This window comes from Haemaphysalis longicornis, unplaced genomic scaffold (assembly GCF_048455015.1).
Source record: "Haemaphysalis longicornis isolate Haplotype H1 unplaced genomic scaffold, Haemaphysalis longicornis Haplotype H1 scaffold_3, whole genome shotgun sequence".
Classification (NCBI taxonomy): domain Eukaryota; kingdom Metazoa; phylum Arthropoda; class Arachnida; order Ixodida; family Ixodidae; genus Haemaphysalis; species Haemaphysalis longicornis.
In genome coordinates, this window is record NW_027526335.1 from 77,867,789 (window position 1) to 77,895,232 (window position 27,444).

Genomic DNA, 27,444 nt, shown 5'->3' on the forward strand with positions numbered 1-27,444 from the left:
TTGATTATTTACGCACCGAGTGGAGGCCGGCTAGATGGTGGGAAGCGGGTGCCCGTCAGGCCGGCAGCGCCCGCGCTGTGGTTAGGATCGAAGCCCCAGTGCCACTCCTAATCATGGAGGCCAGTCTTTAACGCGGAATTCATGTGTGAAAAGACAAAAGACTCCGCTTCATTTTCGAGGGTGCAGCGGTCAGACAGCAGGCATCAAGCGAAATCCGGATCATGTTTCTTTTAGCTCTCAATTTTAGCCAAGAGGGCCAGTTTCGTACGATAAACTATGCACTGAATTAAAAAAATAAACGTTTATCACGCAGCTAATACTAAATACTGCCGCAATAGCACTTATATATTCATAAACATTTATGTTTTATAATTAGTCACTATGAAATTTAAACTGTTTTGGTTTCGGTTTCTTCAGTCTCGTCATTGTGTTGCGTTGGTGCGCCCGCATGGCTGTTGCAGTTCACGGTGTGCGAAAAACACCTTCACTGTACAAAATTATAGTGTATAATAACTTTTTGTTTCCCTAGAGAATTTTTTGTGTCACTTTTTGCAAAAAATACTCCATAACGCGGAGTCATTAATTTTTTTTCTCGGGGAATTGCTCCATGTTTGGGGGGATTTAAATGCTAAACAGCTTCGCGGTTTGTTTGCAAATTAAATGAAATATTGCAGGGTTCTAACGAAAATTAAAATATATATATTTTTTTCTGCAGAAGCTCACTTCGTTGTTCGCATTCAAACCCCCACACATACACGGTGTTCAAACGGTGTTATGAGCATTTCAAAAAGTATGCCTTGTCTAATCGGTTCGGTCATTCGCGCTCAAACTTAACACAAATACCGAATTTTACGCGTTACTTAATATGCTCCAAATACCAGCGACATAACTTTATTGGTTATTTTGAAAGCGAGTAGAAAGAAACGATCAGACAGCACAGGAGGCAATTTAACCAGAGAAGAGTCTGGTTGGCTACCCTACACGTAGGAAATGGGGAAATAGGGATTGAAGGATTGTTGTTGTTGTAATCCTTTATTTTAAAGGGAAGGCCATGCGACCAAAATACGGGAAGAGGCAGGGAGGTGTAGCCGAGTAGCCCAAATGGTGGGTCCTTGAACGCCATAGAAAAGATCACTGCCGTCAGCAGAGCCAGGCTAGGGTTGATCATATGAGTCAAGTCAAGTCAACTATTACGACCGGGGTAGGCTCCGTTTTACACTTATGTTGAGAGACCACTTTCTAGGCCGAACATCCCGAGGGCTGTGAAAAAAATTAGGGTCTTCGAGAGGGGGCCGTCTTAAGAGGCATCACGTGGCAAAGCGTTGATTAAGTGGTTGAGGGTGGTGAACCCGGACGTTTTACAACAGGGGCAGTAAGGAGGTGGAGATCTTGCCGGGTGAACAATCCATTTTCTCATGATGTGGGGTGTGAGCAGTGGCGTTTCTGGCTAACCTTGCACCCGGGGCCCCAGCAAATTTGTCACCCCCCTCTCATACAAAATGTCAGCAATAATCAGAACAAATCAGCACAATTGCCACTATTCGATTTGATATTACAATAATTTACTTTATTTTGTTTATTTTATTTCTTTATTTTATTTATTTTATTTTCCTTTATTTTCTAAATTAAGTTTACCCACTTATTTTGTTTTGTTGAAATAACAACAAAAGACGTATCTGCATAGAAATGAACAAGAACTTTGCAGATTTTATTTAAAGCGAGGGCTTTGGAATACACAATACATAATACGAGCGTTCGATATAGTTAACCACGATGCAGAAATTTCGGGGATATTTTGGCAATAATGAAGGAAGAGTGATGCTAAAGTGAGCATGCTTTGCTTCTTTTAATGTTTTTTTTCTTCATGAATACTCGTTTTTCTTTTTTTTTTTTTTCTGAAGGATCCAGGCTTGTGGATTACCTGAATATTTACCCTTGCAGAAAAGCCGTTTGTGTTGGTTTTTAGAGCGCTAATTATTGCATTAAACCAATGCGAACTACGGTTCATTAAAATGATCTTTTCTGGAATATACAAGAACTGCTTTAAACATGTACCAGTTTTCGTCAACCAAACATACATTTATTTATGAATCGGGTTGTCAGTAGCAGCAAAAGTGGCTTTTCTATAGTGGCAAATTGTTTTTGGTTTGTTGGACGAGATGGCACATTCAGCGGGACAAAGGCGATACAAACAATACAGAGATCGCTAATGTCAGGCATGAGGCTAATATTTGAAACAATGTCTGGACACTTAGTATTAGGTCGAACATACAGATGAAGATATCGTCCTGTTTAGCTGGGTAGTCGCTTGTCTTAAGTAAAAGAAGGCGCATAATGATCGGAAAGTAGAGGATTCCGATAGCGTTGTCCCAGTCGTAGAGGATTTCCAGGTAATGTGGGGGAAATTAAAATTGGCAAAAACAAACATGGCACCATTAGAAAATTTTGTAATAAAATACGTATAGGACGAAGATGCGGCTTGATCACACTAACTGTGTTTGGTCATTGGTCAGTGACCGCATCTTCGTTCTCATCATGATACCTGACCAGACGAACTTTCGTCGAACTCTTGACTAAAATGCGTATAGTGCGTCAAGCAGGTCATTAGAAAATCCCGCGTTAGCGGATGGTGTAAAATAGCAGCAAAAATATTCTTATGATAGCCTGCAGTTATGCGAAAGGAAACAAGATCGAGCTTTGTAAAAAAGATTCATTTGGAAACATTCAAAGATTTTGGCAACATCATTTAGAACGCCACCTGAATGTCTCTTCTCTTTTTTTAAAGTTAGGGCAATGCGTACAATTATTTTAACTATTTTGACGTAATAAGGTGTTCTTTGACATCGGGAAAACTGAAGCGTGGCTGTTTTGTTTTGCCTTCACTTCAGTTAATTAGCAAATAAAAATATTTGGTGGTAATGGTTGGTCTTCTCTGGAGTGGAAACTTGCGGAACACTAGTGGAGCATTACTATTGCTTTTACGTTATAAAAACAGTTTCGTTTCACTGAACTGTAGTCGTATAGGGGGATATTAAGGCGAGTATAAAAATTTCTGGGAATTAGGGGTAATGCGTCAGGCACGGTGCAAATTTAAAATATTTCAGACGCCTGCTACAGCGCAAACAACGCTTTATCGGATTCGAAATGAAGGGTTCTTAAAGGGCTACTGAAGCACTTTTAAAACCGGGCAAAACTCTAATTTTTACAATTATTACATTGGTCAGTTTGTGCCTGTAAAGTTTTTTTGGTCATTTTTAGCTTGGAGACAGCGGTATTCATCGTTAAAGTTGACCCTACGCCCCGCCCACTGCTTCCTGCCGCACTGCCGGAAGAGCGAGAAACTGAGAGGCAGCGACCGGAAGTAGCGTCATATTCGGAAGACGGCCAGCGACGTGCGCCGCCGCTTCGCTGTGTCCGATTTTCTGGGCGAAGTTCCGAATTAAGCAGTCGTGTAATCTGCACTTTATTAATTATCATTGTCTTAAGTTACTTCCGCGTCGATTTTTTAACTGTAATGCTACTGTGTGATTCCCTAAAGCGACTCCTAAATACCAGAGATTTCCTACCCGAGCGCCCGTGGCTACTACATTGCCTTCAAGAGTAGTCGCGGGGCCGGCCGTGTCGTCGCCTGCTCTGTGCTTCATACGCGAAGCGACGGGCTCAAACAAATACGGAGGTACCCCAAGTTTCTGGTCCATTATTATAAGAGAACTAGAAAATATGTGGGACCACAGCGCTCTGGGCTTCCCGAACTTCTTGCTCGTTTTCTCGATCAACGCGTTGTTGGCTGTGACGGCAGCTTAGCTGAATAGCTAGATTTTAAGAAGAAATCAAGCAAGCTGAAAGCATGAAGCGTTTTCTGCGCTCGGAAGCGCTCTGCACACTCGCCGGTCGTGCATGCCCGTGCCCGTACGGCGCACGAAACGGCTCGCACCACACATGCCGCGGCAGCGACCGCTCTTCGCCGCCGTCCAGAATCAAGGCCGCCGCGAAAAGCAAGGTAAACGTGCAAGAGAGGATGATAGTGTGGTAAAAAATTGTGCTAGGGATTGTCATCCAAGGTGATTTCGAAAGAGGTGATCGAATTTGTATCGCGATGCGGAGCGCCGACCAGTCGCGGAGGCTCGTCGACGGGCCTGCCCGAGCAAGAGATGCGCCGAGAGGCTGATGGATGGCGTTACCTGCGCGCAAGAATGAGCGCAGCACCGATCTCTAGAATGACTATCAACGTAGGAATAAGGTTCCACATGCCAGAAAGGGGATGATAATGTGGTGAAAAACTGTGGATAGTCATTCGCAATCGTAGAGATAGCGGCGACCAACTATCTCCCTTGGTGCTAAACCTAAAGTTCCTACAATCACCGCCGATCCGTGCAAACTGAGCCGGCTGGAGCTGTTAGGGAGGCGTTCTAAAGCTCGTCGGGGACCAGCGTGCTGCGCTTGGGTTCCTCTACCTTTTGGGGGGCGACGAACGTTCAACTCCCCTATTCTAAAACATGCGTATGTGCAGCAATGCCACGTTCCGCTGACTGGCCGACCAGCGACCCGGCACCAGCACCTCTGCGCGACGCGGCGACCGGCGGCGGCCGCGCTGCCTGTGCGCATCGCAGGCCGCTGCACAGAGCTTGTTGCCGCCTGTCCAAATGTAAAAACAAAGCTCCACATTCGAGGATGGGGATGATGGTGGGTTGAAAAATTGTGCTAGGAATTGTGGCTAGCGCTGGTAGTGAAAGCGGTGAACCAATATCTGCGCAACTTCCCTGCACCCGAGAAACAAGTCGGCCATGAGTCGTAGGGGGAGAACCCCTTTCTAAAGCTCGCCGCGAGCGAACCTGTTTTGTTTATACTTCCCTCAGGCTCTCCTATACTAAGGAAAGATTGTGTGATCCCTCCATTCACCAGATGACCTTCTAGCCCGTATCTGAACGGGAACAGAATGGTATCTTCAGTCCGTGCGGTCCCCGCAGCGCCGGCACTTCCGAATATGACGTCATCTGCCGCCAGCCAATCGCGAAAGGCAGCCAGGGCTCTCACCGTGCCCGCGGCCATGGGTCGTTTGTTTTGACGAAAAAAGATGGTTTGGGTGTATTTACACATAAAATAAACATGTTTTTTCGAATTCAGCATCAGGAAAACCATAATGTAATGCCCCCAACAAAATTTTTTTGAAAAGCTCTTCACCAGCCCTGAGGGAAGCTGAAGCGCTTTCCAAAAAAATTGAGTTAGAGGCACGTTTATATAGTTTCTTGCGCGCTGACTCCGAATATCACATTGAACTTTAGCGTGCATGAGTCCAACCGGCATTTATCTTGCAAAACGCGCGGTCCTGTTTGAAAGACGCGCGCTTTTCGTCTTTTGACGCCCCTGATTGGTTGCGCCCGTCATGACGTCAAAGGAGGACACCCTTCGGCCGCGCGGCTTGTCAGAAGCATTGGGAACGATCGCACGGCAGCGGCGCTTGCCTTTTCGGCAATTTAGCTTGCAGTTTAATGTTCGCACATGATTGCAAGTTTATTTTATAACTTCCCGTGCTGTTGGTTCGATTATCTTGGAGCTTAAATTTGCTTTACACGACTGAGAATCCCAAAGCAGTGACTGTGGCGTCGGCTAGAGGGTTCCGTAAAAATATTTATGAATTAGGCAACCAGCATAGGGGGTTTCTATTTCTTATGTTAATATTAGTTACTGCCTGAACTGTTTGCTCCTATATACGAAACCATTTATGCCGAAGATTAAGCGGCGTTTTATAAACAATCTACCTGCGAAAAGCACATACGTGTGCACTGCGCGAAAAAATAGCGTTCATGCTCTGTAAACGTATATACGAGACATATGTTGCCGGTACACGCATAAACCAACAAGTGGACTCTGCTTCCGAATTTCCTTTGCTCGTTGTCGCCCACCCCAGCCCCGTTACTCATCCCGATACAAAAACCCACACACACACACGCACGCGCGCGCGCGCGTCATTTGGGCAGCGGCGCTGAGGCGCCTCCGCAATCGCTAGCTGCACTTCGATGAGTGGCGTTTTACTGCTTGACATGCATTTATTCTGAAAACACTGTAGCATACTGGTGCCTCCGTAGCATTATCGGCTGTAGTAGGGCTTGATTTTTGCGTGTGCGTTGCGCATTCTGCTACAATATTACGGCCCCCTCGTTATAATTAACAGACCAGTCGGACAAGGCAGTTACGTTGTAGTTACCTTACTTTAGGTAACAATCACCAAACGTTTGTGATAATGAATCGTTGGCCTGCTTCAGCATTTCTAGATTTAAGCATTTACCGCGCTAGTCGGACAAAGGGCGTATATATTTACTCTTCGCTCCTAATTTTTTTAGTCTCGTCGTAATATATATCAACGACTATTATTGGCGCACATTTGAGGTTCAGCGGCAACAAGTGCTTGCCAGGTTATAATATGCAGGCACACGGAATCTTGGGCAAAGAATTAGGCCCCCGCAGTCAACAAATTATGGCACGGTGGTGGTTCGGAGCGGTGTTTTTTTCACTCCAGACAAATATGACCTTATCGTGGCATGTATACTTGCAAAATAAGTAATGTGGTGGTCTTGGTTCTGTTACTTTGTAGGAATACATTTTACCTCTTAACCTGGAGAGAACGTTTATCAAGATTGGCCCCTTGTTTTAGTTTCGCCAGAAATTGGGTTTTTAAACACTGTTGTAAGCCCATAGGGAAAGAAAACCGATGCGTTTAACGAAACAAGTATTTCCTGAACAAATGTGTCTATTTATGGAACGGAACGAAACACCCCCGGTCAAAGTACAGCAGTATTCCCCATCCTTCCTAAATCTAGAATCTAATGTGAACATTCACGTCATCAAAAAAAAAAAAAGAGAGAAAAGCTTTGGAGCGTTTTACAAAGTATCTAACGTAGTGTAGTATATTCTCTGTCATCAAGCACAGCCATCTCGGTTGTCGCTTCCGTATGTTATCAAACATCCCGGTGTGCATTATCCTGCTTAGGAATACGGCATGGTAACGTATGCCTCGTTTGGCGTTCGTGCATACTTTTTGAACACGAAAATTGTACATATAAGTGCTATCAACCCCAACCACGACAAGTATCATTCACAAGGAAACACGGCGAAAAGAGCATGGCAGAGGCGGCTGATCCGGCCGGAAGTCCAGGTATGACGTTTTTCAACCGGCTTTCGCCCGCGCTCTTCGGTCTTCCGGCGTCGCACGGTGAGCTGGGGGCGGGGCACCGGGCTACTTTTGTTTGCGCATTGCGCCGCTTCTATTGGATGTATTGCGAAAATATTTCGTACACGGGAACTATTCAATGTGTACTTGCTGCTAGACAATTTTTCTTTTAATTCTAAATCCGCTTCACCTTCCCTTTATTAAAAAAAACTGGTTGATTCCTCTGTCAATAAGTTAAACACGAAAGTGAAATGTGCAGCGAAATCTGCAGCTGAACATGATTTGGGGGCGGCAACTTGTAAATATGCCCCTCTCTCCCCTGTGTTCTATAAACATGTCACCTCTATCATCTGTCTCTCCTCTCCATGAATCTTTCATCCTCTGCCCCAACCCCCACACCAGCAGGCGTTCCGGTGTCCACCCCTAGGTGTGACAATTTACGCCTGCTGGTGGTCTTTCCTTTCCTTTTTCTTGACAATAAATTCATTCATTCATTCATTGCGGGCGTGCTTGGCGAGCGACGTCCTGCTGGCGGCTCGCTTCGGCAAAGGTGTACTGGCGTCATTTCCGTGACGGATATGGCGTTAGTGAAATCTTGGTATATCCCGACATAAAGCACTTTCGTGTTAAAATATAAAACCCGAAAACGAACAAACCTAAGTGTAACTTGCGCTTTAGTACTAAAGGTTGCTTCTCCGCAAGAAGACGGTGTGTGCAGGGGTGCACCCTTTACAGGCCGCTTGCTTCGTTGTACTGGCGTCACTTCCGTGACGGTGATGACCTCACGAAAATCTTTGTGTAGCCCGGAATAAAACACTTTCAATACGTCCAGGAAAATACAAAAGCGGTCGCCCGCGGTTCTCCTAGCGGCATTTTAAGAAATTAAATGGCAGCAGTAACGAAAGGTTCCACAAGGTAGTTTTTATGTTCGTGGAGTAGGGTGCTTCGATTCACGCGCGCCTCCACCGTACGGCAGCGCTGGCATCGAGGCATTCGGCCTGCAGCAGTGGAACGCGGTCAATTTAAATTGACTGAGCAAACCGCTTGCGTGTTTATCTTGGGAGGAGCCAGACGGGAGAGGAACAACAAGAGGGAGAGCGGGAAAGAGAAGGGAGGCATTTACTTGGCAGGGGCGCCAGACGACTATCGTCTTTCGTCGACATTTGCAACGGAGTGATTAGTTACGAGGCCACTTTTTTTTTAATTTTGATATATTTCACAAATTTTAAGCTTATTAAAATCCGAGTTTCGCTCCAGAAAAAAAAAACCTTGCTTTTTTTCTATAACCGCGTGAAAGAATGTTTTTGTTACGCACTGCTTCCTCTTTCTAACTTGGTTAGTTCACAAACGGCGCTAACGGGCCCAGTACGTGTGTGGTTTACCATGTACGAGTGACGACTTTTCTATTTCCAAAAGAGCAAGACTAAACAGGCCTACCGAACTAATAATAATTGTGAAGAACGGTACATACCGTAGCGAGCGCTTTATGCCGGTCCGGTACCAGGGCCGGTCGCTGTCGTGCCTTCTGAGGGAAAAGAGTGCAGCTTCGCACAAGCCGAACTTTCTTATTTATAACGTGTTTACAAGTCAGTGTGAGAATCAAGTTGAGAACACGTTCCAATTCGAGCGGCAGCATGGCCTTTTTATCTACCCGCCGTTTCGTAGTTACCTACGTCACGAAGTGCCCCCAAACGATGCTGTCCAATCGGAAAGTGATCCTTCACCTCTCTGCAGCACCCCCATCAGAACGGGGACACGCCTTGGATACACGCACGCGCACGCACACACACACACACACACACACACACACACACGCGCACGCACGCACGCGCGCACACGCGCACACACACACACGCACGCACGCACGCACGCACGCACGCGAGCGAGCGCGCAAGACATTTGAATAATTTTCCAGATCTTTGAAGGAGCTTATAACGCATCAATAGATTATTACCAAGCTCATGCTTCATGTTTTAGGAGGCGTTAAAAGCGCTACCTACATTGTACGAGCGAAATTAGTGCTTCCAAAGCAAGTATTTTGGAGTATATATACACGGGCCGCAGCACCAACCAGTTATAAATGTCAGAATGACGTCATGGGTATCACCATTAAATTTATTCAATGCAATTTTGTTCTCCAGGTTCGTGGTTGCGCTTTTCACTTTGCGACGGCGCTTAACACCAAACGCGAGGAGCTCGGTCTGCGGAGCCTGTGCAAGAACAACGTGCTGGTACAGGCTGTTCAGTGCAGGCTTAGAAAGGTGCGTTACCTACCGTTCGTGCCAGATGAAATCCGTTTGGAATTTGGGAAATATCTCATCACATCAAGCAACAGTTCGCCAACTACATGGACGGTTTTTGGCTCTCCAACCGTGAAAGACACTGAGGACTTCGGTGCACAAGGCCCTCGCACTACTAACATGGTGGAAGGCTGGCATAAGTCTTCACAGAAATTTTCCCCCAACTTTGGCTGAGTTCATTCAGTTCCTGCAGGTTACCCAGTTCTCGTCTCAGAACAGGATTCCGGCGCTTTTGAGGGATCCCATGGCCTTGCTACCTTCCGCCGGAGTTCCCTAAAAACGCGAAACTGCAAGACGAAATGATCCTTTTCTCATCCTATTCCGCGGCAACTGCGCCGACCCACCAGGACATAATATAAAATAAGAGGAAAGACCCAGGGCCGAGACGTCCCGGTGATATGATGGTGGTTCTATTTACAAGATGGCGGATGAAGAAAGACGAAGCAGCTCGAGCCAGAGCTGCTCACGTGACGACAGGCACCGATGATGATAATCTCATTGGTGCCCTGATAATGATTATAAAGTTTCTACATCTTCACCGCTCACAAAGAAGCCGTGGTCCGTCCGCGTCTGGTAGGTGTCTTAACTGAGTCCTTGTCAGATACTCTGAGGCAATACGAAGGAGAAGCTACAGCAAGGGACGTCTTCTGAGCACATGCCGGTAGTGTCGGTGCAGACGACGCAGCCAGGCGGAAATTCGAAGTTTACCTTCGACGCCTCTGAACTCGGATATGTACACAACCATTTTATATAAATCTCGGCCGGAAAACAGCTTCTTGGCTCCTTCGTGCTTCTTTCTGGACGTTCGCAATTTCCTAGTTGAACTGTCATTGTGCGATGCATTCCGTTTCGTAAAAGGGGGCTTATCGCAAACTCTTCGGCTGTGTTGTACGATGCGTGTAACGGCAATCTTCTTGGGACGTCTCTCAAAAAGGTCAATATTCCGCTCTTCGGCGTCGTCCATCGATTGTATTTTAGTTGACAACACTTGCGTCTCATCTTGCCCTTTTAGCTTTCCAGGTGGTACATCCGAGATGTCAGTTTCGTAACACTCCCGATCCGTAGCTTGCGGTGACGCCAAGGGAGTCTTGCTCATGGTAATGTCGGCGGTCTCTTGGAAGGCACAGAATATCAAGGCGTCTTCTGTCTGAAGATCACGCGCAGCCAACGAAGTTGTCGCATTGTCACGCTGTGCTTGCGGTAGGAACTGTGGCACATGCAAAGTCTCTATCGCAGAGGCTTATTGGAAATGCTTCACATAAAGTGCGTCATATAATTCTTCTGTCAGTGTATAAAACTCATTGAAGTTTGTAGAGGACTTTATTATCTCGTCGATCTGGCTCGGTTTTGTGGTGTCGCACCTTTTGTATTTTAATTCATAGTAGATACGGATCATAACATGAGTGATTTCATCTTGATATTCTACATTGGTGGCATATTCTTCATCCAGGGAGTCTGTGTCAATAAACGGTTCGATCTCTTGATTCAGCAATCTCAATATAAATTCTGTTCTTCGCAACTGGCGCATAAATTCCTTCAACACATCGCACACCTCCCTTGTCTTTACGGTCAACTCCAAAGTTGCTTTTCCGTCTCTGCATGGTTCTCGAGCAAATATCCTCTCTGTTTCCCTTTTTGTCTTCAGTTTCTGAACGTGCATCCCAGACATATCAAAACTCAGATCGTGTTGCAGACGAAGCACGTCTTTCGTTCCGCGATGCGCTGCGGCACTCCCCTCACCGTTTTTTTTTTTTTGGAATCGCTGCCCATTGAGGGAAATCGTCGGAGGCGAGGATCCGTCGTCGTTGAGTTCGCACATCGCCTCAATCACTTTTGGGTACCAGCACCGGTTCAGGCCATCACACCGATCCGTCGTCGGTATCAAGGGGTCCGTCCTCCTTCTAATAAGCCAAATTTCGGATGACTCCGAATCGCAGAGGGCCTTCTTCCCGGGTTTCGGCACCATATGAAATAAGAGGAGAGACCGAGGGCCGAGACGTCCCGGTGATATGATGGTGGTTCTATTCACAAGATGGCGGATGGAGAAAGACGAAGCAGCTCGATCGAGCCAGAGCTGCTCACGTGACGACAGGCACCGATGATGATAATCTCATTGGTGCCCTGATAATGATTATAAAGTTTCTACACATAATAAACTACCTGGACAGAGCTGCCTCGTTCGGGCTCCATATGGCGCAGTAAGAGACAGTGAGAGAAATCTTTAATGATCCGGCGACGGCAGCCAGATTTTCAAAGCACCATGTGGCCACCCCGTAAGGGGGGAGGGTGTCATTCTTGAACCATGCAGAATAAAAGTATTTGACCACAACAAACCATGAATCCAACACTTGTTTGTTTCTGCATGTGTGCGTACGCAATAATAAACGAAGAAGAAAAAGGAACATCTGCCCCAGCTATATGGCTACACGCATTTGTTTCATTATGTAATGATAAAGCCGCCTTAAATTGATAATAACCAAGCAATAACTACAATATCATTCGAGTGTAATAGTATCCAATGACAGTAGACGAGAAAATTAAAAGAACCTGAAAAAATAATAAAAATAAAAACAAGTTCGATATTAGCCACGGCTTAATTCGGAGCACCAAGTGCACAGCTTTTTCATGTAGAAGTGAAAGTTCAGATATGAGAGTCAAAACAACACTAAAAATACAATGAAACGACGTGGTCCATAACTTTTATGTGTATAGTCACGGCTCTGAAAGTTAGCATAGCTCGTTGGACCTTCTACCACGATTTATGAATTTTTTCACCTTTTGACTCGTTGGATGTTTTGACTCCCTTTGGACCTTGTGACTCGTTGGATGTTCTCACTCTTTGAACCTGTTGACCCACATTGGACATCGTACTTATTGAATCTCTTGACTCGGCTGCTACGTGATTATTGGATCTTTGGATCTCTTAACCATAAGCGGGGCAGGAGGATGGTGGCTAGCGTGGAGGAAGGCGGACCAGGGGTACGTGTAAGTTTGTATGCGGCGATATTTCGTACCCCGTTCCGTCGTAAGTATTTCGTGGGGGAGGGGTGGGTAGGGTACGCCGTGTGAGGCGATAGTGCTGTAGAAAGTCTTTGCATACATGTGTATGGGCAGGTCGCGTTCCGGTGGTGGTGACGAGGCTTATACGCAGGACGTCCGGTATATACGCTCGCGGGCTGCGGTATGAGCTGCCTCATTCTTCTTCAGGGCGCCTGCCCCGGCGGCCAGATGATGTGGGATTCGGAGGGAGGGCGATTGCTGCAGAATGACGAGGACGGGGGATACGACTCGGCGTAGTGGCGGCAGGCCGCTGAATCAGTAATTATGCCACTTCCCAAGCACAAGAGAAAAAAAAAGTGACACTGCTGTCGCAGGTCGGTGACTCAGTGAACGCGTAAAAAATATATCCGGGTAATTTAGCTGTCGCACCGAACATTATTTCGCAGTATTCACCCGTTGTATTAGTGTCATTGTCTATAGGCAACCAATGGTTCTTCTCGACGTCCTTAGTACTGCTGTCCGTAGTTATGAGTTTAATCTGTCCGTAGTTATGAACATGATAACTAGACCAATCGCAGCTAACTGCTAACTTTTTTTTTGTTTGTTTCCAGGCGTATCGAGAGGAGGAAGGGAAGAACGCATCAGAGCGTAGGAAGCGTTGCAGGGTTGAGGGGAAAATGCCAGAGTAGCTACGCTTCACATAGACGAGGAGATAAGGGTCAAGGAGAAATGAAGATTGTAGAAAATACTGTTAGAAAGGTATAAAAGAAAATGGCCAAGACAATTTCTGCATTCAGAGCGCGGTTTATTCTACCGAAACTCTTACAGGCGTTCAATGGCATCAGGAAGCCAACCTAGTGCTATCATCGACTTCAAAGGGGCGTTGAAGAGATTTACTTTACCAAATGCGTAGCCCCTCTTCTGAGTTCTGTCGGTGGATTTGCACACTTTTTTTTTTCACGAGAAAAGCGAACTCGCCCACCTCGCTCATTACATAGGTGCGTCGGTGAAGTTCGCAGACCCAAATTTAACGGCCAGCTCCGCCCGAGCCACTCGCATTCGTCCCACAAATCGACTGGCCGTCATAGGTAATGAGATTCCATTTGTATCGCACTGCCACTGCCAGCGCACTTTGCGCCCCAGATTCGACAAGCTGCGCGTAGACACGCTAATGGGACTTCAAGCTCGAGGGGTATGCAACACCTCCACCTGTATGCGGCCGAGGAAATGAGAACGTGAGAGGTCGTTGTCAAACAGCTTGCCCACTAACTTCGTAACTCGAAGGAACGTCCTCTTCGAACAGGTTTCAAGAAGCGAGCTCGGCAGGACAGTGAGTCGGTCGATCACTCCGCGTCAGCGCGACACCGACGAGCTTATCCGCAACAGCGTCGCCATCGGCCTCCGTGATCAGAAGGCGCCCAAGTTTCGGTGCACCTTTCCCCAAATCTCGACGTTATCTACGAAAGCCTCACAGCAGTTCGGCACAACGAGACGGTGTATACGCAGAAGCAGCATTACGCCATTGTTTTATGAATATTATCCCACTATTATTGTGATCACCCTTGCCTTATTTTCTCTTTTGTTAATGATGTTTAGACAGCTATTCAATTTCCATCAGTCCTTATTTATCCGGGCGATGTTAAACTATTCAATAAAATTAACGGCATCTCAGATTTAGCCCCACTGCGATGTTGACATCCCCGCAATTTCTTACGGGTTGACGCTAAGCGGCTCGAAGAACAGGACTAGTGTCTTATACAAGTAAAACAGTAAAACAAATATCAGTTCTATTGTAAAGGCAAATAATGATGAAAGGAGGAAAGAGCAACACAAACATAACACAATAAAACAATCCAAAGCAAAAAATTCGCAGAAATTAAAAATACAATAACGTTCCGCTGGTTTGTTAATTTTCCTCCATTGAAATTGCAAAATGGCTGATCTTCGTGGTGACAACGTACAGTGTGGTTGGTGTGTAGCTTATCAACACAAAAACAATGATATAGTCATTATTTGTTAACAGGCAGAGTTATTTTCGTCTTTCGTCGCCCCCCCCCCCCCCCCCCCCCCCCGTTCCCCGCTTACCGACTTTCAAGAATTGAAATTTTTCGGGGCCGTTAAGTCTGTACGGGCTCTGATGTACTCCCCTGCCGAAACGTAAAACTGCTAAAAAGCTCTGAGGAACCTTTACGGCTTAGTCTGTTTTGTATTACGTAAACGCAGTCACCCTCAGTTCACGCCACCAATCCAGAGTCAGCGTTCACCGTGTCTGGGGAGCTCCTGTTCTCCTCACGTGCCGTCACTTGTTCTCCCCACGCTCGGCGACCCGCCAATCTTTTTGGTACCAACCGTTGTGGACCGACCGTTGTGGACGGTCACCAACGTCGTCTCATGAGGCATGTAAAGATTACGCCTTAATAAAACCGGGAATTAAACAAGAATCGCGAAAAATGGGGCCTTTCTCAAAGCTTGTATGGAACGGCACGCGCCGTTTCAACGCAGATTTTTTTACGAGAGAAAAAAAAATTCCGCAGAAATTCAGAGAATTGTCTTCTAATGCTTAGCATTTTTATGCCGCTTGTCTTGAGTGTGAGTTCTTCACAGCCAATTTTTTTAGTTTCTCTCAATCCTGTCCGACCAATCATCTCCTACGCTATTGTAACCATTACAGGTAGAACTTCCGCAAAATCTGCAATATTTTGGAAATGCAGGGCGTTACAAGGTTCGCCATTTTCCGTAATTTTTTTTATATTTTTCTTAGTTTTTTAGTTTTTCGAAATTTCTTTCAACCAATTATATCATTTACGCTAATATAGCGATTACAGGTAGAATTCTTCCACAAAATCTGCATTATTGTGGAAATGCAGGGCTTTATACGGTTTGCCATTTTGCGCAATTTTTTATATTTTTCTTATATTTGAGTTTCTCAAAATTTCGTTCTACCAATTATCTCCATTTACGCTGTTATAACGATTTACAGGTGGAATTTTCTCGAAATCTTCATTATTGTGGAAATGCAGGGCGTTACACTGTTCGCCATTTTCCGTAATTGTTTATAGTTTTCTTATTTTTTCACTTTTTCGAAATTTCGTTTGCCTATCATCTCCATTTGCGCTGTTATAACGATTTACAGGTGGAATTTTCTCGAAATCTGCATTATTGTGGAAATGCAGGGCGTTGCACTGTTCGCCATTTTCCGTATTTTTGTTTATATTTTTCTGTTTTTTTTTAGTTTTTAAAAATTTCTTTCAACCAATTATCTCATTTACGCTAATATAACGATTACAGGTACAACTTTCGTGATATCTGCATTATTGTGGAAATGCAGGGCGTTACACCTTTCGCCTTTTTTTTTCGCAATTGTTCTTTTTATATTTTCGTTATTTTTTAGCTTTCCAAAATTTTCTTCGACCAGTTCTCCCCATTTGCGCTATTATAACGATTACAGGTGGAACTTCCGGGATATCTGCCCTTTTGTGGAAATGCAGGGCGTTACATGGTCCTGCCTGTGGGGGTACTCGGCAAAGAATGCTACGCATTAAAGTTTCTATGCGTAGTAAGGCAAAGTTAGTGGTCACGAAGCTGGGGCTCTGGTTTTTAACAGCAGGCCATGGCTCGGCTGGTGCTGAGAGCCCCCTTAATAAGAACCTCTTCATTCCCTCAACTGATAATGGTTGGAATAACATTGTAATACTTATAACAATTAAGTCTGCGCTTCAGCTTTAAGTAAATTATGTCAACCGATTCATGAATTCCTGGAAACGATTTTCCCGGCGTGTAGTATTTGGCCTGCACTACCCTCATCAGATCTTCATTTGAATACGCGCGTCTATAGCCTGGGATTCGTATACCAAAACTAACATTAATAACCTCGTGAGAATTCAAGAAAGGGCAGTGCGATTTGTACACTCCTATAACCGCCGAAAAGAATGTTAGTGAACTCACGTTAACTGATCATGTTCATTCAAACGCTCGAGGTGTGACACAAGCATCTGCGGACAAAGTTCTTGCACCAATCGTTTAACGGTAAGCATGGGTCAATATGGTGGTATCTATTAAAACCTACTTACAACCTGGAAAACGCATCACTCTCTCTAACCCAATTTCTCGCAGGGTCTAACTTTCAAAATATCATTTATTATAGAGCGATAGCTCTATCACACCAGGTACCAAACCCAAACAGCTCCTTCTTCGTACCGTCGGTCTGTCCATCAAGCACAGCCGAGGCTCAGCGGCAACGGAAGTTGCCGCTGTTGCCGCTGTGCCTCATCGCCGCAGCCGGATGTTACTCCACGCGGCGCAAGCAGTGCGTTACTGGGAATATTTTGAACATGGAACGAGCCGTTTCGTGATTTTGTGGACTTAATGTGCTTTTAAACTACTGCAGTGACGACAAATAAACTACTTGAGAAAAGGCAGGCGATATCACGCATTCATAGCGATCTCCTTTCAAAACGCGCGCGCCCGTTTACATCCGGGTCCGTCGCTTTGGCGGCGTGATACCGTACATAAGCTATTGTTCTTAAAGGAGCCATGAAGAGAAAATACAACTTTGTTTAATTTGAAAGAACTAGGATTCAGTATCTCACTCAGCTCCATTAGAGCCACAAAAGATGTTTTTTTAACAAAAAAAAGCAAGAACTAGTATTTAAAAACTTTCAAATTTTGCGCCACAGTGACGTGTACGTTAGCATTCAAGTGATGCGGTCAAATGGAACTAGAGGCCCCATTACAGACGTCCAGTCATGTGTCGTCGCGACAGGTCAGTTAGGCAGCCGCCAATCGCACGAACAAGGTTCCGTGACGTCATAGAAAAGTGGCGGGAAATTGGCTAGGGGGTCGCGACTGCTTCACACGTTTTCTTCAATATCTCCGTTATTTGTTCGAAGATTGCGATGATTTTGATATCATTGTTATCGGGACTAAGCAGTCTTTCTAATAAACCCAACTTGTAATTTGTCTTCATGGCTCCTTTAAGTTGTTCCTGAGTATACTCCCTTCTGATAGGGCTCTCAAGGCTGCAGTATAAATAAATAAAAAAAAATTAGAAATCCAGGTCCGCTTGCTCATCTTCGTCATTGCCCTTTTTTTTCCGGAGCTTCCTCTCACCCACGACAATGATGCTGACAGACAGGCCGGGTCTGCCGTAACGGTCAGTTCACCTGTTAATTCGGTAGGACATAGCAACTCCATGTTCCACCGGTGCTTAGAAGTCTAGTGCTGCTTCCACATTTGTATGCGGGTGATGGCAGTCTAGGAATCGACATGTTCCGTGGAAGGGGGAACGGCAGAAATAGGGGGTGATCATAGGTCGAAGTTTATTGATTTATGCGTGATTCTGATATCACTTCCGAGGGCTATTCTGAGCGCTATGTCCATAGAGCTTCATACAATAACTATGCGCTAGTCGACCTAGTGTATATTGAGCTGGTGTTCGGGGCTCCCCCATTCGGCGTCAGAGGCGCTCAAACAGATTCACCTCACCTACGGCGTCGAAGACAGTCGCTAGCAGCGTGCGGTTGCATGCGTCGCACGCCGTCCTCGGAACTTCTCGGTGCGGATGTCCGAGCCTGTAATAATAGGGCTGCCGAAATTACGGTCCCCGTTGTCTTGCTAGGCAGCACGAGGCGTTCCACGACGTCGGTACCACGAGGCAAGAAATTGATCTACCCCCCATTTCCATAGGGACGGAAGTACGTGTACGGTGCAGCCCGCCATTCATGAAGCAGATTGCGAAACGTATCGATGGTCCTCCAAACTTCTTTCAGCTGTCAACGTTACGCAGCATTACGCCCCTCCCCTGGCGCTATCGATGTCTCATGATAATCATCAAATCCGTATGCGTCGTATATCTGCACACACAGATTTATTTATTTGTTTTATTATTTTGCAAGACTCGGATACGGGGGGCTTCGAGGACGCGTTTAATGACGACGCAGCCTTGCCGGGAAGCCGTTGCAAAAAGCAAAGTTGGTGAAGGCGCGACGATGATAGATGAAGAAGATGGTGTGGTACTCGCATGTGACATACTGATGATGAGTTGCTAGGAGGGATTGACCACTCCAGTAACAGTTATATAGCAACGATGACGCCTGTGACCATTATTTATTTATTTATTTATTTATTTATTTATTTATTTATTTATTTATTTATTTATTTATTTATTTATTTATTTATGTATGTATGTATGTATGTATGTATGTATGTATGTATGTATGTCGGCCGCTGTGTTAGGGGAGGCCACCCGGCGCAGGCGCGGCTGCCCTGTGCTGCATCTTCGGCCACCGCTGAACTGGTGGGCATCGGACTGGGCCTGGACCTGCTGCTGGAGACGGGGCCCTTGCCCGAGCGCTGCGCCTTGATGTGCGACTCCCGGGTGGACCTGGTGCGGCTCTGGGACGGAGACTCGCACTCCTGGCGGGTGCGGGACATCCGGGAGAAGGCGGCGCAGCTGGCGGACCGGTGCTATAGTGCCTAGAATATACTGGCCAGTATATTATAGGAACTATACCGGGGCACTCGGCTGAACCTGCTGTGGGTCCCAGCCCACGTCGGGCTGGACGGCAACGAGCGGGCGGACGAGCTGTCTGCCGGGGCCCACGCGCTGCCTCCCTCGGACATGTGGCCCAGGCGGCCGCAGACGACGCCCGCCTGCTCATCCAGCGACACCTGCGGACCAGGCATCCAGACCCGCGGCTGGCCCGCCGCCGGTGCGGGCCTCACGCCAGCAGCGCGAACTGCGCTCGGCCGTCCTGCGCCTCCACGTGGGGGACGCGTGGGCGGCCGAGCGGGGACACCGACTGGGGCGGGTGGCCAGCACCGCCTGCACTCACTGCCGAGCGCCCGTCCAGTCCCTGCCACATGTACTGTACGAGTGTCCCAAGTTTGCGGCAGGGTGGGCGGAGCTGCTGGCCGTGATTGAAATAGTGCGGCCACTGGTTGAACTGCTGTGGCACCCGGGCAGTGCCAGGGAGCGGGACCACGTGCTCGAGGCCCTGGGAGCATACCTGCGCGCTTCGGGGCTGCACAGTGCACTGCACTAATACGACAGCTAACCGTCCAGCATGTAGTGGAGTGCTGCTGTTAAGGCGGCTTGTGTCTTTGTGTATGACTTCCTTTTTTCCCGAAGTTCTGCCTTACATGTCTGTGACACCGTTGTGGTTTGTACCTTCACGTTTAGTGTATGTGGTTTTTGTCCATCTATATGTATTCCTTCTCAGCAGCATTGTTTAACTCTTTTTTTCTTTCCTTTCCGTCCGTATGTGTTTTATATATGTACCATGTTAACTTTTTCTCCTATCCCTATTCCTATCACCATGTCCTCTTTCCTCCCCATCCTACTGTCCCTACACCAGCGGGCGTTCCGGTGTCCGCCCCTAGGCGAGACAATTTACGCCTGCTGGTGGACCTTCCTTTCTTTCTAATGTTCAATACATGCATACATATACATACACAAAATCGGACATTTTGCTCACGTGTGTCGTTCTGCACACAAAACCATACACGCAGTCGTGAGGGGCAGCGGCACTGACAGTGATTAACAAGTGTTTATGACTTCAGTCATCTCTCAAGCAGCGACCACGTCTCCACAGGTGGACATCAACGTCGACGGCGAACCCATCTGTTTTACGATTGACACTGGTGTTACCGTGTCCATGGTCAGTTCGAACTACGTGAAAAGTCGTTTGAGTAAGGAGACGTTGTCCAAAACGTCAACGAGACTGTTTGCTTATGGTGCTAGTTCTCCGTTACCGTTACTCGGAAAGCTGGACGTTGTCATGACATACAGGGAGCGCAGCAGCCACGAAGCGCTCTACGTCGTGTCTGGAGATTGTGCACCACTGATCAGCTTTTCTGCAGCATCTCGTCTGGGACTAGTCCAGATCACATACAGTCTAGAAGAGGTAGCAATCAGGCTGGACCCAAGAGTGGCATACCCAGAGCTCTTCCAAGGTGTTGGCTGTCTCAGGGACTTTCAGGTGCACCTTCATGTTGACCCCTCTGTTCAACCAGCAGCACAACCACGCAGACGCATCCCCTTCACCATGCGGCAGCCCCTGGAAGAACTTGAACGCCTTCAGTCCCTCGACATGAAAGGGCTGAAGGACCCTGGGTATTTCCAATTGTAGCAGTCCCAAAGCCACGTGACCCCCACCAGATTCGAGTGTGTGTTGACATGCGATGTGCCAATGAGGCCATCCAGCGTGAGAGACATGTCACACCAGCAGTGGATGACATCCTTGTTGCTTTGAATGGCTTCACTGTATCCTTCAAAGTCAAACTCGATCTGAAAGATGGATACCACGAGCTAGAACTTGACGCACCATCCCGTGTGATCACCACTTTCTCTACGCATGTGGGACTCTTCCGATACAAGCGACTCAACTTTGGCATCAACGCAGCAGCCGAGGTCTTCCAGGACACCATACGTCAGGTATTAGCCAACATCCCTAACGTGCTCAATGTGAGTGATGACATCCTGGTGTATGGAAAGACTGAGGAGCATGACGAAGCGTTGAAGGCTACACTGGAGTGCTTACTGGCGAGTGGTCTCACATTGAATGACAAGTGCAGGTTCTACCAACAGTAGCTTACCTTTATCGGGCATGTATTTCCAAGCAAAGGCGTACAGCCAGACCACACAAAGGTATCTGCAATACTGGATGCATCACCACCCTCCAGCGCCAGCGAAGTGAAGTCTCTCCTTGGTCTTGTAACCTACTCCGGTTGGTTCATACCAAACATGGCCCACCTCACTCAACCACTGAGGAAACTCACAGCCAAAGGTGAAGACCGGTGTTGGAGAGACGAACAGCAAAACGCCGTGGACGAACTGAAAAGAAAGCTGTCTGAAGCCATAGCGCTTACCTACTTTGACCTAAGGAAAGACATCACGCTCATTGTTGATGCTGCTCCCCATGGCCTTGGTGCCATCCTCACGCAGACATCCGGAGGTGAAACCAGAGTAGTAGCATATGGAAGTCGTGCCCTTTCTCCAGTTGAGGCACGTTACTCGCAAATCGAGAGAAAAATGTTAGCAGTGCTGTGGGGAATTGAGCATTTCCACATCTACCTGCACGGATCAGCATTCTGCGTACTGGCAGACCAATTGGTCGGCATTCTGAGTAACCCCCAGTCTCTGCCGTCAGTACGTCTAGAGCGTTTGTCACTCGGAATTCAACAGTACACATTTAGGGTGCAACACACCAGAGGTCAAGCAACCTTTCTGGCTACCTCTCTCGTCACCCAGTAAACTTCACAGAACCGTTTCGACGCATGGAGTCAGTTGCTGAAGAGTATGTAAACTTCGTCGTGTCCCACAGCATGCCTCGTGCTATGACCATGGAAGTGACTAGGGCAACGATGGATGACCCTGGGCTCAGCTCACTCAAGCAGTGCCTCAATCGGCCTCAGCATGATAAATGCTGGAAGAGCACAACATTACGGCCCTTCTCTCATGTTGTGACAGAACTGCCAGTTTCTAAAGAAGGCCTGGTGTTGCTAGGCACGCGGATTTTACTCCCAGCACAGCTCCACGCAAATGCAGTGCACCTTGCACATCGAGGTCACCAAGGCATTGTCAATACAAGGCAGCTTTTACGTGAGAAGGTGTGGTTCCCAGGGACAGACTCTCTTGTGTACCAGACAGTAAAGAGCTGCCTGGCATATGTCAAGCTAACACACCTACACACCCGCATGATCCTTTGCCAATCCAGGAACTTCCACGAGGTCCATGGACTGAGCTGTCCGTGGACTTTGCTGGCCCTTTTCCTGACGGCAAGTACGCCATGGTGATTGGGGATGACTTTTCAAAGTGCCCAGTTGTCGGCATCATACACACTCTTGCAGCACCTACGGTCATCAAGCATCTGCGCACCATCTTTTCTCTGTGTTTGGCTGCCCAGAAATCGTAAAGTCTCAGAATGGCTCACCCTTTTAGAGTGATAGTTTTGCAAAGTTCGCTGATGAGCTTGGGTTCAAGCATCATCGCATCACTCCACGGTGGCCAGATGCTAATGGAGAAGCCGAACGATTTATGCGCATCATCAAGAAGTCTATACTCTCAAGTCGTGTCAGCCATTTGGATTGGACCAGTGAACTTCAGTCGTTCCTGCTTGCCTATCGGTCAACACCCCATGGTTACACAGGAAAATCTCCGTTTGAACTCCTGTTTGGGAGACCCATGAGGAATCTCCTCCCAACACTTGCGCTTGGTGCTCGCAACTCCTCCGAATGTAGACGGAATGACACTCAAAGGAAGGTGTACAACGAACAGTGCACCGACACTAGGAGACACACCAGCCCCAACCAGCTGCGTGTTGGACAACAAGTTCTCTGCAGGCAAGACAGGTCAAATAAGTTTTCTCCTTACTATGACCCGCATCCGTACACTGTTACCAAGGTATATGGCTCCAGAATCACAGAGTCCAGGAATGGAGTGTCGATTTGTCGCAACTCGAGCTTCTTCAATCATGCAAGCACCGTTCAGGTGAAGCAACACGAAGACCAGGTCGACATGCCATGTCTGGATGATGAAATTGTGCCGGGTAACCGCGACATTGTTAACCACAGTGCAGCTGCTCCTCGCCAAGCCCTGTCGCTGACTCCCAAGACTGTCTCACGACGTTACCCTCAACGAAACAGGCAACGACCTGTGCATCTGAAAGACTTTGTGTAACCTTTTCTTTTCTGCCCTGAGGGGATAATGTAGTGTCCATGAACAGCCAATGTGGTGGAAATATAGGTTGGCAACCGGAATCGGGGGAGCCGCACCCAACATGGCTGTATAGTTTCGGAATAAACGGCGGTGTTCTTCCCAGCTGATTCATGGTCGTATTACGCACCTTCCAACACGTTACATCATTGAGCATAAGAGGTTTTCACAACACCACTCTTTTATCTGACCGTTGCCGGGATATCCTCACGTGCGCGAATGCGCAGTTGAGCGGCAAACTGGGTTCAAATAAGAAACAATGTACAAAGAACAGCCTTTTACAGAGTTCGTGCATAAGACCACATCACGCGTCGCATTTATTCGTACTAATGTAGTACAGTAACGTTTATTGTCACGTACACATTTCTGAATACAAAAGTAACGGAACGATTCCATCGTACATGTATTTTCTCGTTCTCTTCCATACCTCTGGGGGATTACATGGTCAACTAGGGTACAGCGATGCAGCGCGGACTTGAAAAGCGAATGAGGAAAACACGTGCGCCGCCCACACTCAAGTGTTTCGAGGTCGAATTCGACACTTGTCGGAACGCAGGTACTGACAGGCCTTTAAAGGAACCATGAAGACAGCATACGTCTCTGTTTTATTTGAAAGAACATGTCTTTCGGCAACTCGCTAAACTGTATACCAATTCCGAAGGACGCGTTGTTGTCACGCACGAAGAAAAAGGTCACAGATACTGACAAGTGTTCAAATTTAGCGCCACCTAACGTCAGAAGTGACGTCATCGAGAAATAAACGAGTCAATCAGTGTATTAACCGCATGGTAGTATTCAGGTGGCGCGATCAAACAAGACGAGCCGTTACAATCACACCGTTGAGTTTCTTGGTACTCGCTACTATTCCACCTGCTTGCCTAATCATCCCCTTCAATTGCTAGAAGACTGCGTAGAGGATTTGCACGGTTGTTACTTTCACACGGCAGTTTTGAATGAACAAAGCTTGTAGTTTGCCTTCATAGTACCTTTAAAACAAGCCAGCCAACCGTACAAGCAAACAAAAATAGACCAGCGTGAACCGCAACGCAAAGTTTATCTTAAAAACGACGACAGACTTAAATATGGAAACTCAGGTGTGTCAAACAGTGTGTAATAGTGCTTCCTCTCTATACAAAAAGCAATGCAAAAAGTATGTAGATGTTGCGGCGATCGGCCACGGAAAGAGAAATTAGAAGTACTGTAATAAAACCGAAAAGCAAAATTCAATAATTCCATCTCAACGCGGAATACACATATACACGCAAAAAAAAAAAAAAAAAAGAACTCAGAGTTTCACCGCTCCTGAAATTCCGGTATATGCTAGGAAGTCGAGAACGTAACTCCGACAGCCTCTTCTGACTTTTTACATCAAGTTGAACGATATATGCAGCAGAAGTAAGTTTTCCTAAGTTACCACGCACGGCGTAGCCAAAACAACAACAAAAAACATCCAAAAACAAGCTGTTCAAGCCGACTTAATTCAGCAGCTCCATACCGCTGCCCGCATTCCAAGGCCTAGGCTTCTTTGGCAATGTACCGAAGTGTCACGTATAATACGGATGTGTATGAACTGGGCATAGTCCGCATCTACGAAATAATGCCCTCGACCTCCGGAAAGAGAAAAAAATAATTATGCCCTTACGGTTACTTCGCACACGACGCCATAACATCCGCGACGGAAAAGACCGAGAGCGGTAGGAAACACGGAACGTCTAACCAGTCGATGCTGGTAGCAAGGCCTCCGACTGCATGTGGCAGGTAATTAGCTTAGAACTGTTTCCGTTGTGTCTCTGTGTGCACAGGCCCTCTCTGCTTCTAGACACGTTCAACAACGGTACAGAGTCACGTTCACCATGCCACGTCAAACTTGACACACCACACACGAGAAACACAGTTTGTTAGACGCCTGCAGTAAGTACGCGCAACGATGCTTCCACGCCAAACATCTAACGTCAGGTCGAAAAGAAAACAAACAGAAACTAGAAAATACTCATCCGTATCCTACGTGCTATAGGAAGAGGTAAATGTAAAGCAAAATCAAACTAAGGGTAACTATAGGCTGAATGGGGGAGATTGCGCACAACTGAAAAACGAAAGCAAAGAAGTGCTTACACAACGAATGCGCTCCCCTTACTCAGGTGGAGCGTGCGGAACCTACTATAACCGGTGTTTTCCGTGCCGTAAACTAAGTTGGGGGTAACGCAGGGCGTTTGCCGACCCAGGACCGAGTACAGTAACGCCGCGTACAGTCCCCGCAACGCCTCCTCCTTTCCTAAAGCACAACCATAGCGGGCACGCCAGAACGGTAGTTACACAGCCACGTGACAATACACGCAGCATCATGACGGCTCGCACTTTAAACACGCAAGCTCTTTCCCCGTTAGTCCTGCGGGTCAACTTCTCTGTGACCTCACGGCAGCCAACGACAGACACACCAAGGCGGCAGAGAGGCGAACAGTCCGTGTAGTCCACCAGATCTTCGTCTCACTCAGTTCGTTTCTTCCTTCAGCTTAATGCCGCTACGGCGAATGATGGCGGGAATGCACGTCGGCGTGTTCAGCCCTTGGATTTCCTGCGGTCCACGAGGTAGATGGGATTGTCCACCCCTCGCCGGCGGCCCGAGTCCCTTCGCGCCAGGCGCTCAGTCGACGTAGACAGCGTGCCGCCCCTGAGGGAAGAGCGCTCGTCCTCGTCGTCTTCTTCCGGCCGGGTGGACCTGCGCACGACATGGAGGCCGTTGGAGGGCGAGGCCTTGGGCTTCCCGCCGAAGGTCATCAGCGGCTCGGTCCTCCACTGGCTGTCGGGTCGCCTCGGCGGCGGGCAGGGCGGTGCGGGAACGGAGGGCGCCGGCGGAGGCAGCACGTCTTCCAGGGGCACCACGCACGTGTCGAAGGCCTGCACCACGCCAAGCTCCTGGTCGGGCGTGCGCAGGTGGTCCGCGTACAGGGTGTGCGGACGCGGTATCCGCGTCAGGGTGTAGTCTTCCAGACGCAGGTCCAGCCTCGGAGTGTCGAGAAAGTCGAGCGTCTTGGAAGGCTGCCGCCGGCAGCAGCGGATGCTGCAGACCACGCAGGCAATGATCAGCACGATGCCGAACAGCACCGCAACGGCCACGTAGATGATGAGCTCCTCGCGTGTCGGGACCCAGCGGGAGCGCACGGTCCGGGCGCCGTCCGTGGCGACCTGCTCCTTCACCGAGAAGTCCGTCAGGAGGAACTGCCTGCCGGATTCGCCAAGCTGCAGGGTGCCGGCCAGGCTGAGGTTGCGGAGCAGCTGCTTCAGCTGCAGCTCTCCCGCCTTCAGGGTCACGTTGACGTCCAGAAGCGTGGTGCAGCGGATGTCGGTGACACTGATGTTCTCGGCGGAGCTGGACAGGTTCCGGAAGGCGCCTTCGACGTCGCTCTTGAGGCTGTCGTGGCTGCAGTTACCCCGCAGAACGAGCAGCAGTCGCCTCTGCGTGGGAGGCGACTTCATGACGACGTCTTCATCGGTGACGCCCGGTAAGCGGCGCCTAGTTGTTACCACGGTCGCAGGAACCGTAGTCGTTTCTACCTTCTCTGTCGACAATGGTTCGCTTCGATTGGTGGCATTTGACTGCAGGTCTTCGGGCGCTGTGCTTGTTGGCACCACAGTGGTCACTTTTGGATGAACCGTAACAGGTGCACCCGTTGTTGGCGTCTCAGTTTCAGTGACGCTCTTCGTAATGTTGGAGACGCTTTCTGACACTGAGTGTACCGGCGTTGTGCTGGTTTCAGGACTAGTAGTAGTTGGAACTGTTGTGTCATTTCCGGGCGAAGGCGGGAATGTCTGCACGGAAGAGGTGCTCAATGTGGTGGTCTGCACAGGCACAGCTGTTGTCGCTGTGGGAGCATCCGTGGTCGTTAGGTTCTCCGGCGATGGGGCAGGAGAGGTGGCCGAAGAAGGGGTGTGTGTGGTTCTTGGAGTAGGTGTGGTGCTTACTTCACGTACCGCCGTCGTTGTGGTGGTCGTTGAAGCAACTTTCCCACCGGTAGCATTGACACTGACATCTGCAAAGAGGCATAAAAAACAAAAATGTGCAATATAATAAGCGCCACTCCGAGAAAATTGGGTCAGAAAACAAGGATTTGACTTCGATGTATACATTACAGTACTTAAAGGCATGAGCTCCGCATGCAGAGAACGTGACACGGTACTTAGCTAAATATGAAGTGTCTCCCGGTAGACAGGGCTGTCTACAACCGAAACCCCTGCACCTCCATACGAACACAGTGCTTCCTCGT

General features: G+C 47.8%; 2 protein-coding genes across 7 annotated transcripts in view; both read right to left on the reverse strand.

Annotated features, from left to right (window-relative positions):
• LOC144174686 (uncharacterized) overlaps positions 1–244 on the reverse strand; it is a 68,810-nt gene extending 68,566 nt beyond the window's left edge. For all 6 annotated transcript variants that reach the window (XM_077703500.1, XM_077703499.1, XM_077703498.1 and 3 more), the window contains exon 1: positions 17–244. The gene's annotated coding sequence lies outside the window, so the exon portion shown is untranslated. The remainder of the gene's footprint in view (positions 1–16) is intronic.
• A 23,224-nt stretch (positions 245–23,468) lies between these two features.
• LOC144174687 (uncharacterized) overlaps positions 23,469–27,444 on the reverse strand; it is a 150,361-nt gene continuing 146,385 nt past the window's right edge. The window contains exon 3 of the mRNA XM_077703501.1: positions 23,469–27,210. Within this exon, the coding sequence (XP_077559627.1) occupies positions 25,739–27,210 (1,472 nt within the window). The 3' untranslated portion in view covers positions 23,469–25,738. The remainder of the gene's footprint in view (positions 27,211–27,444) is intronic.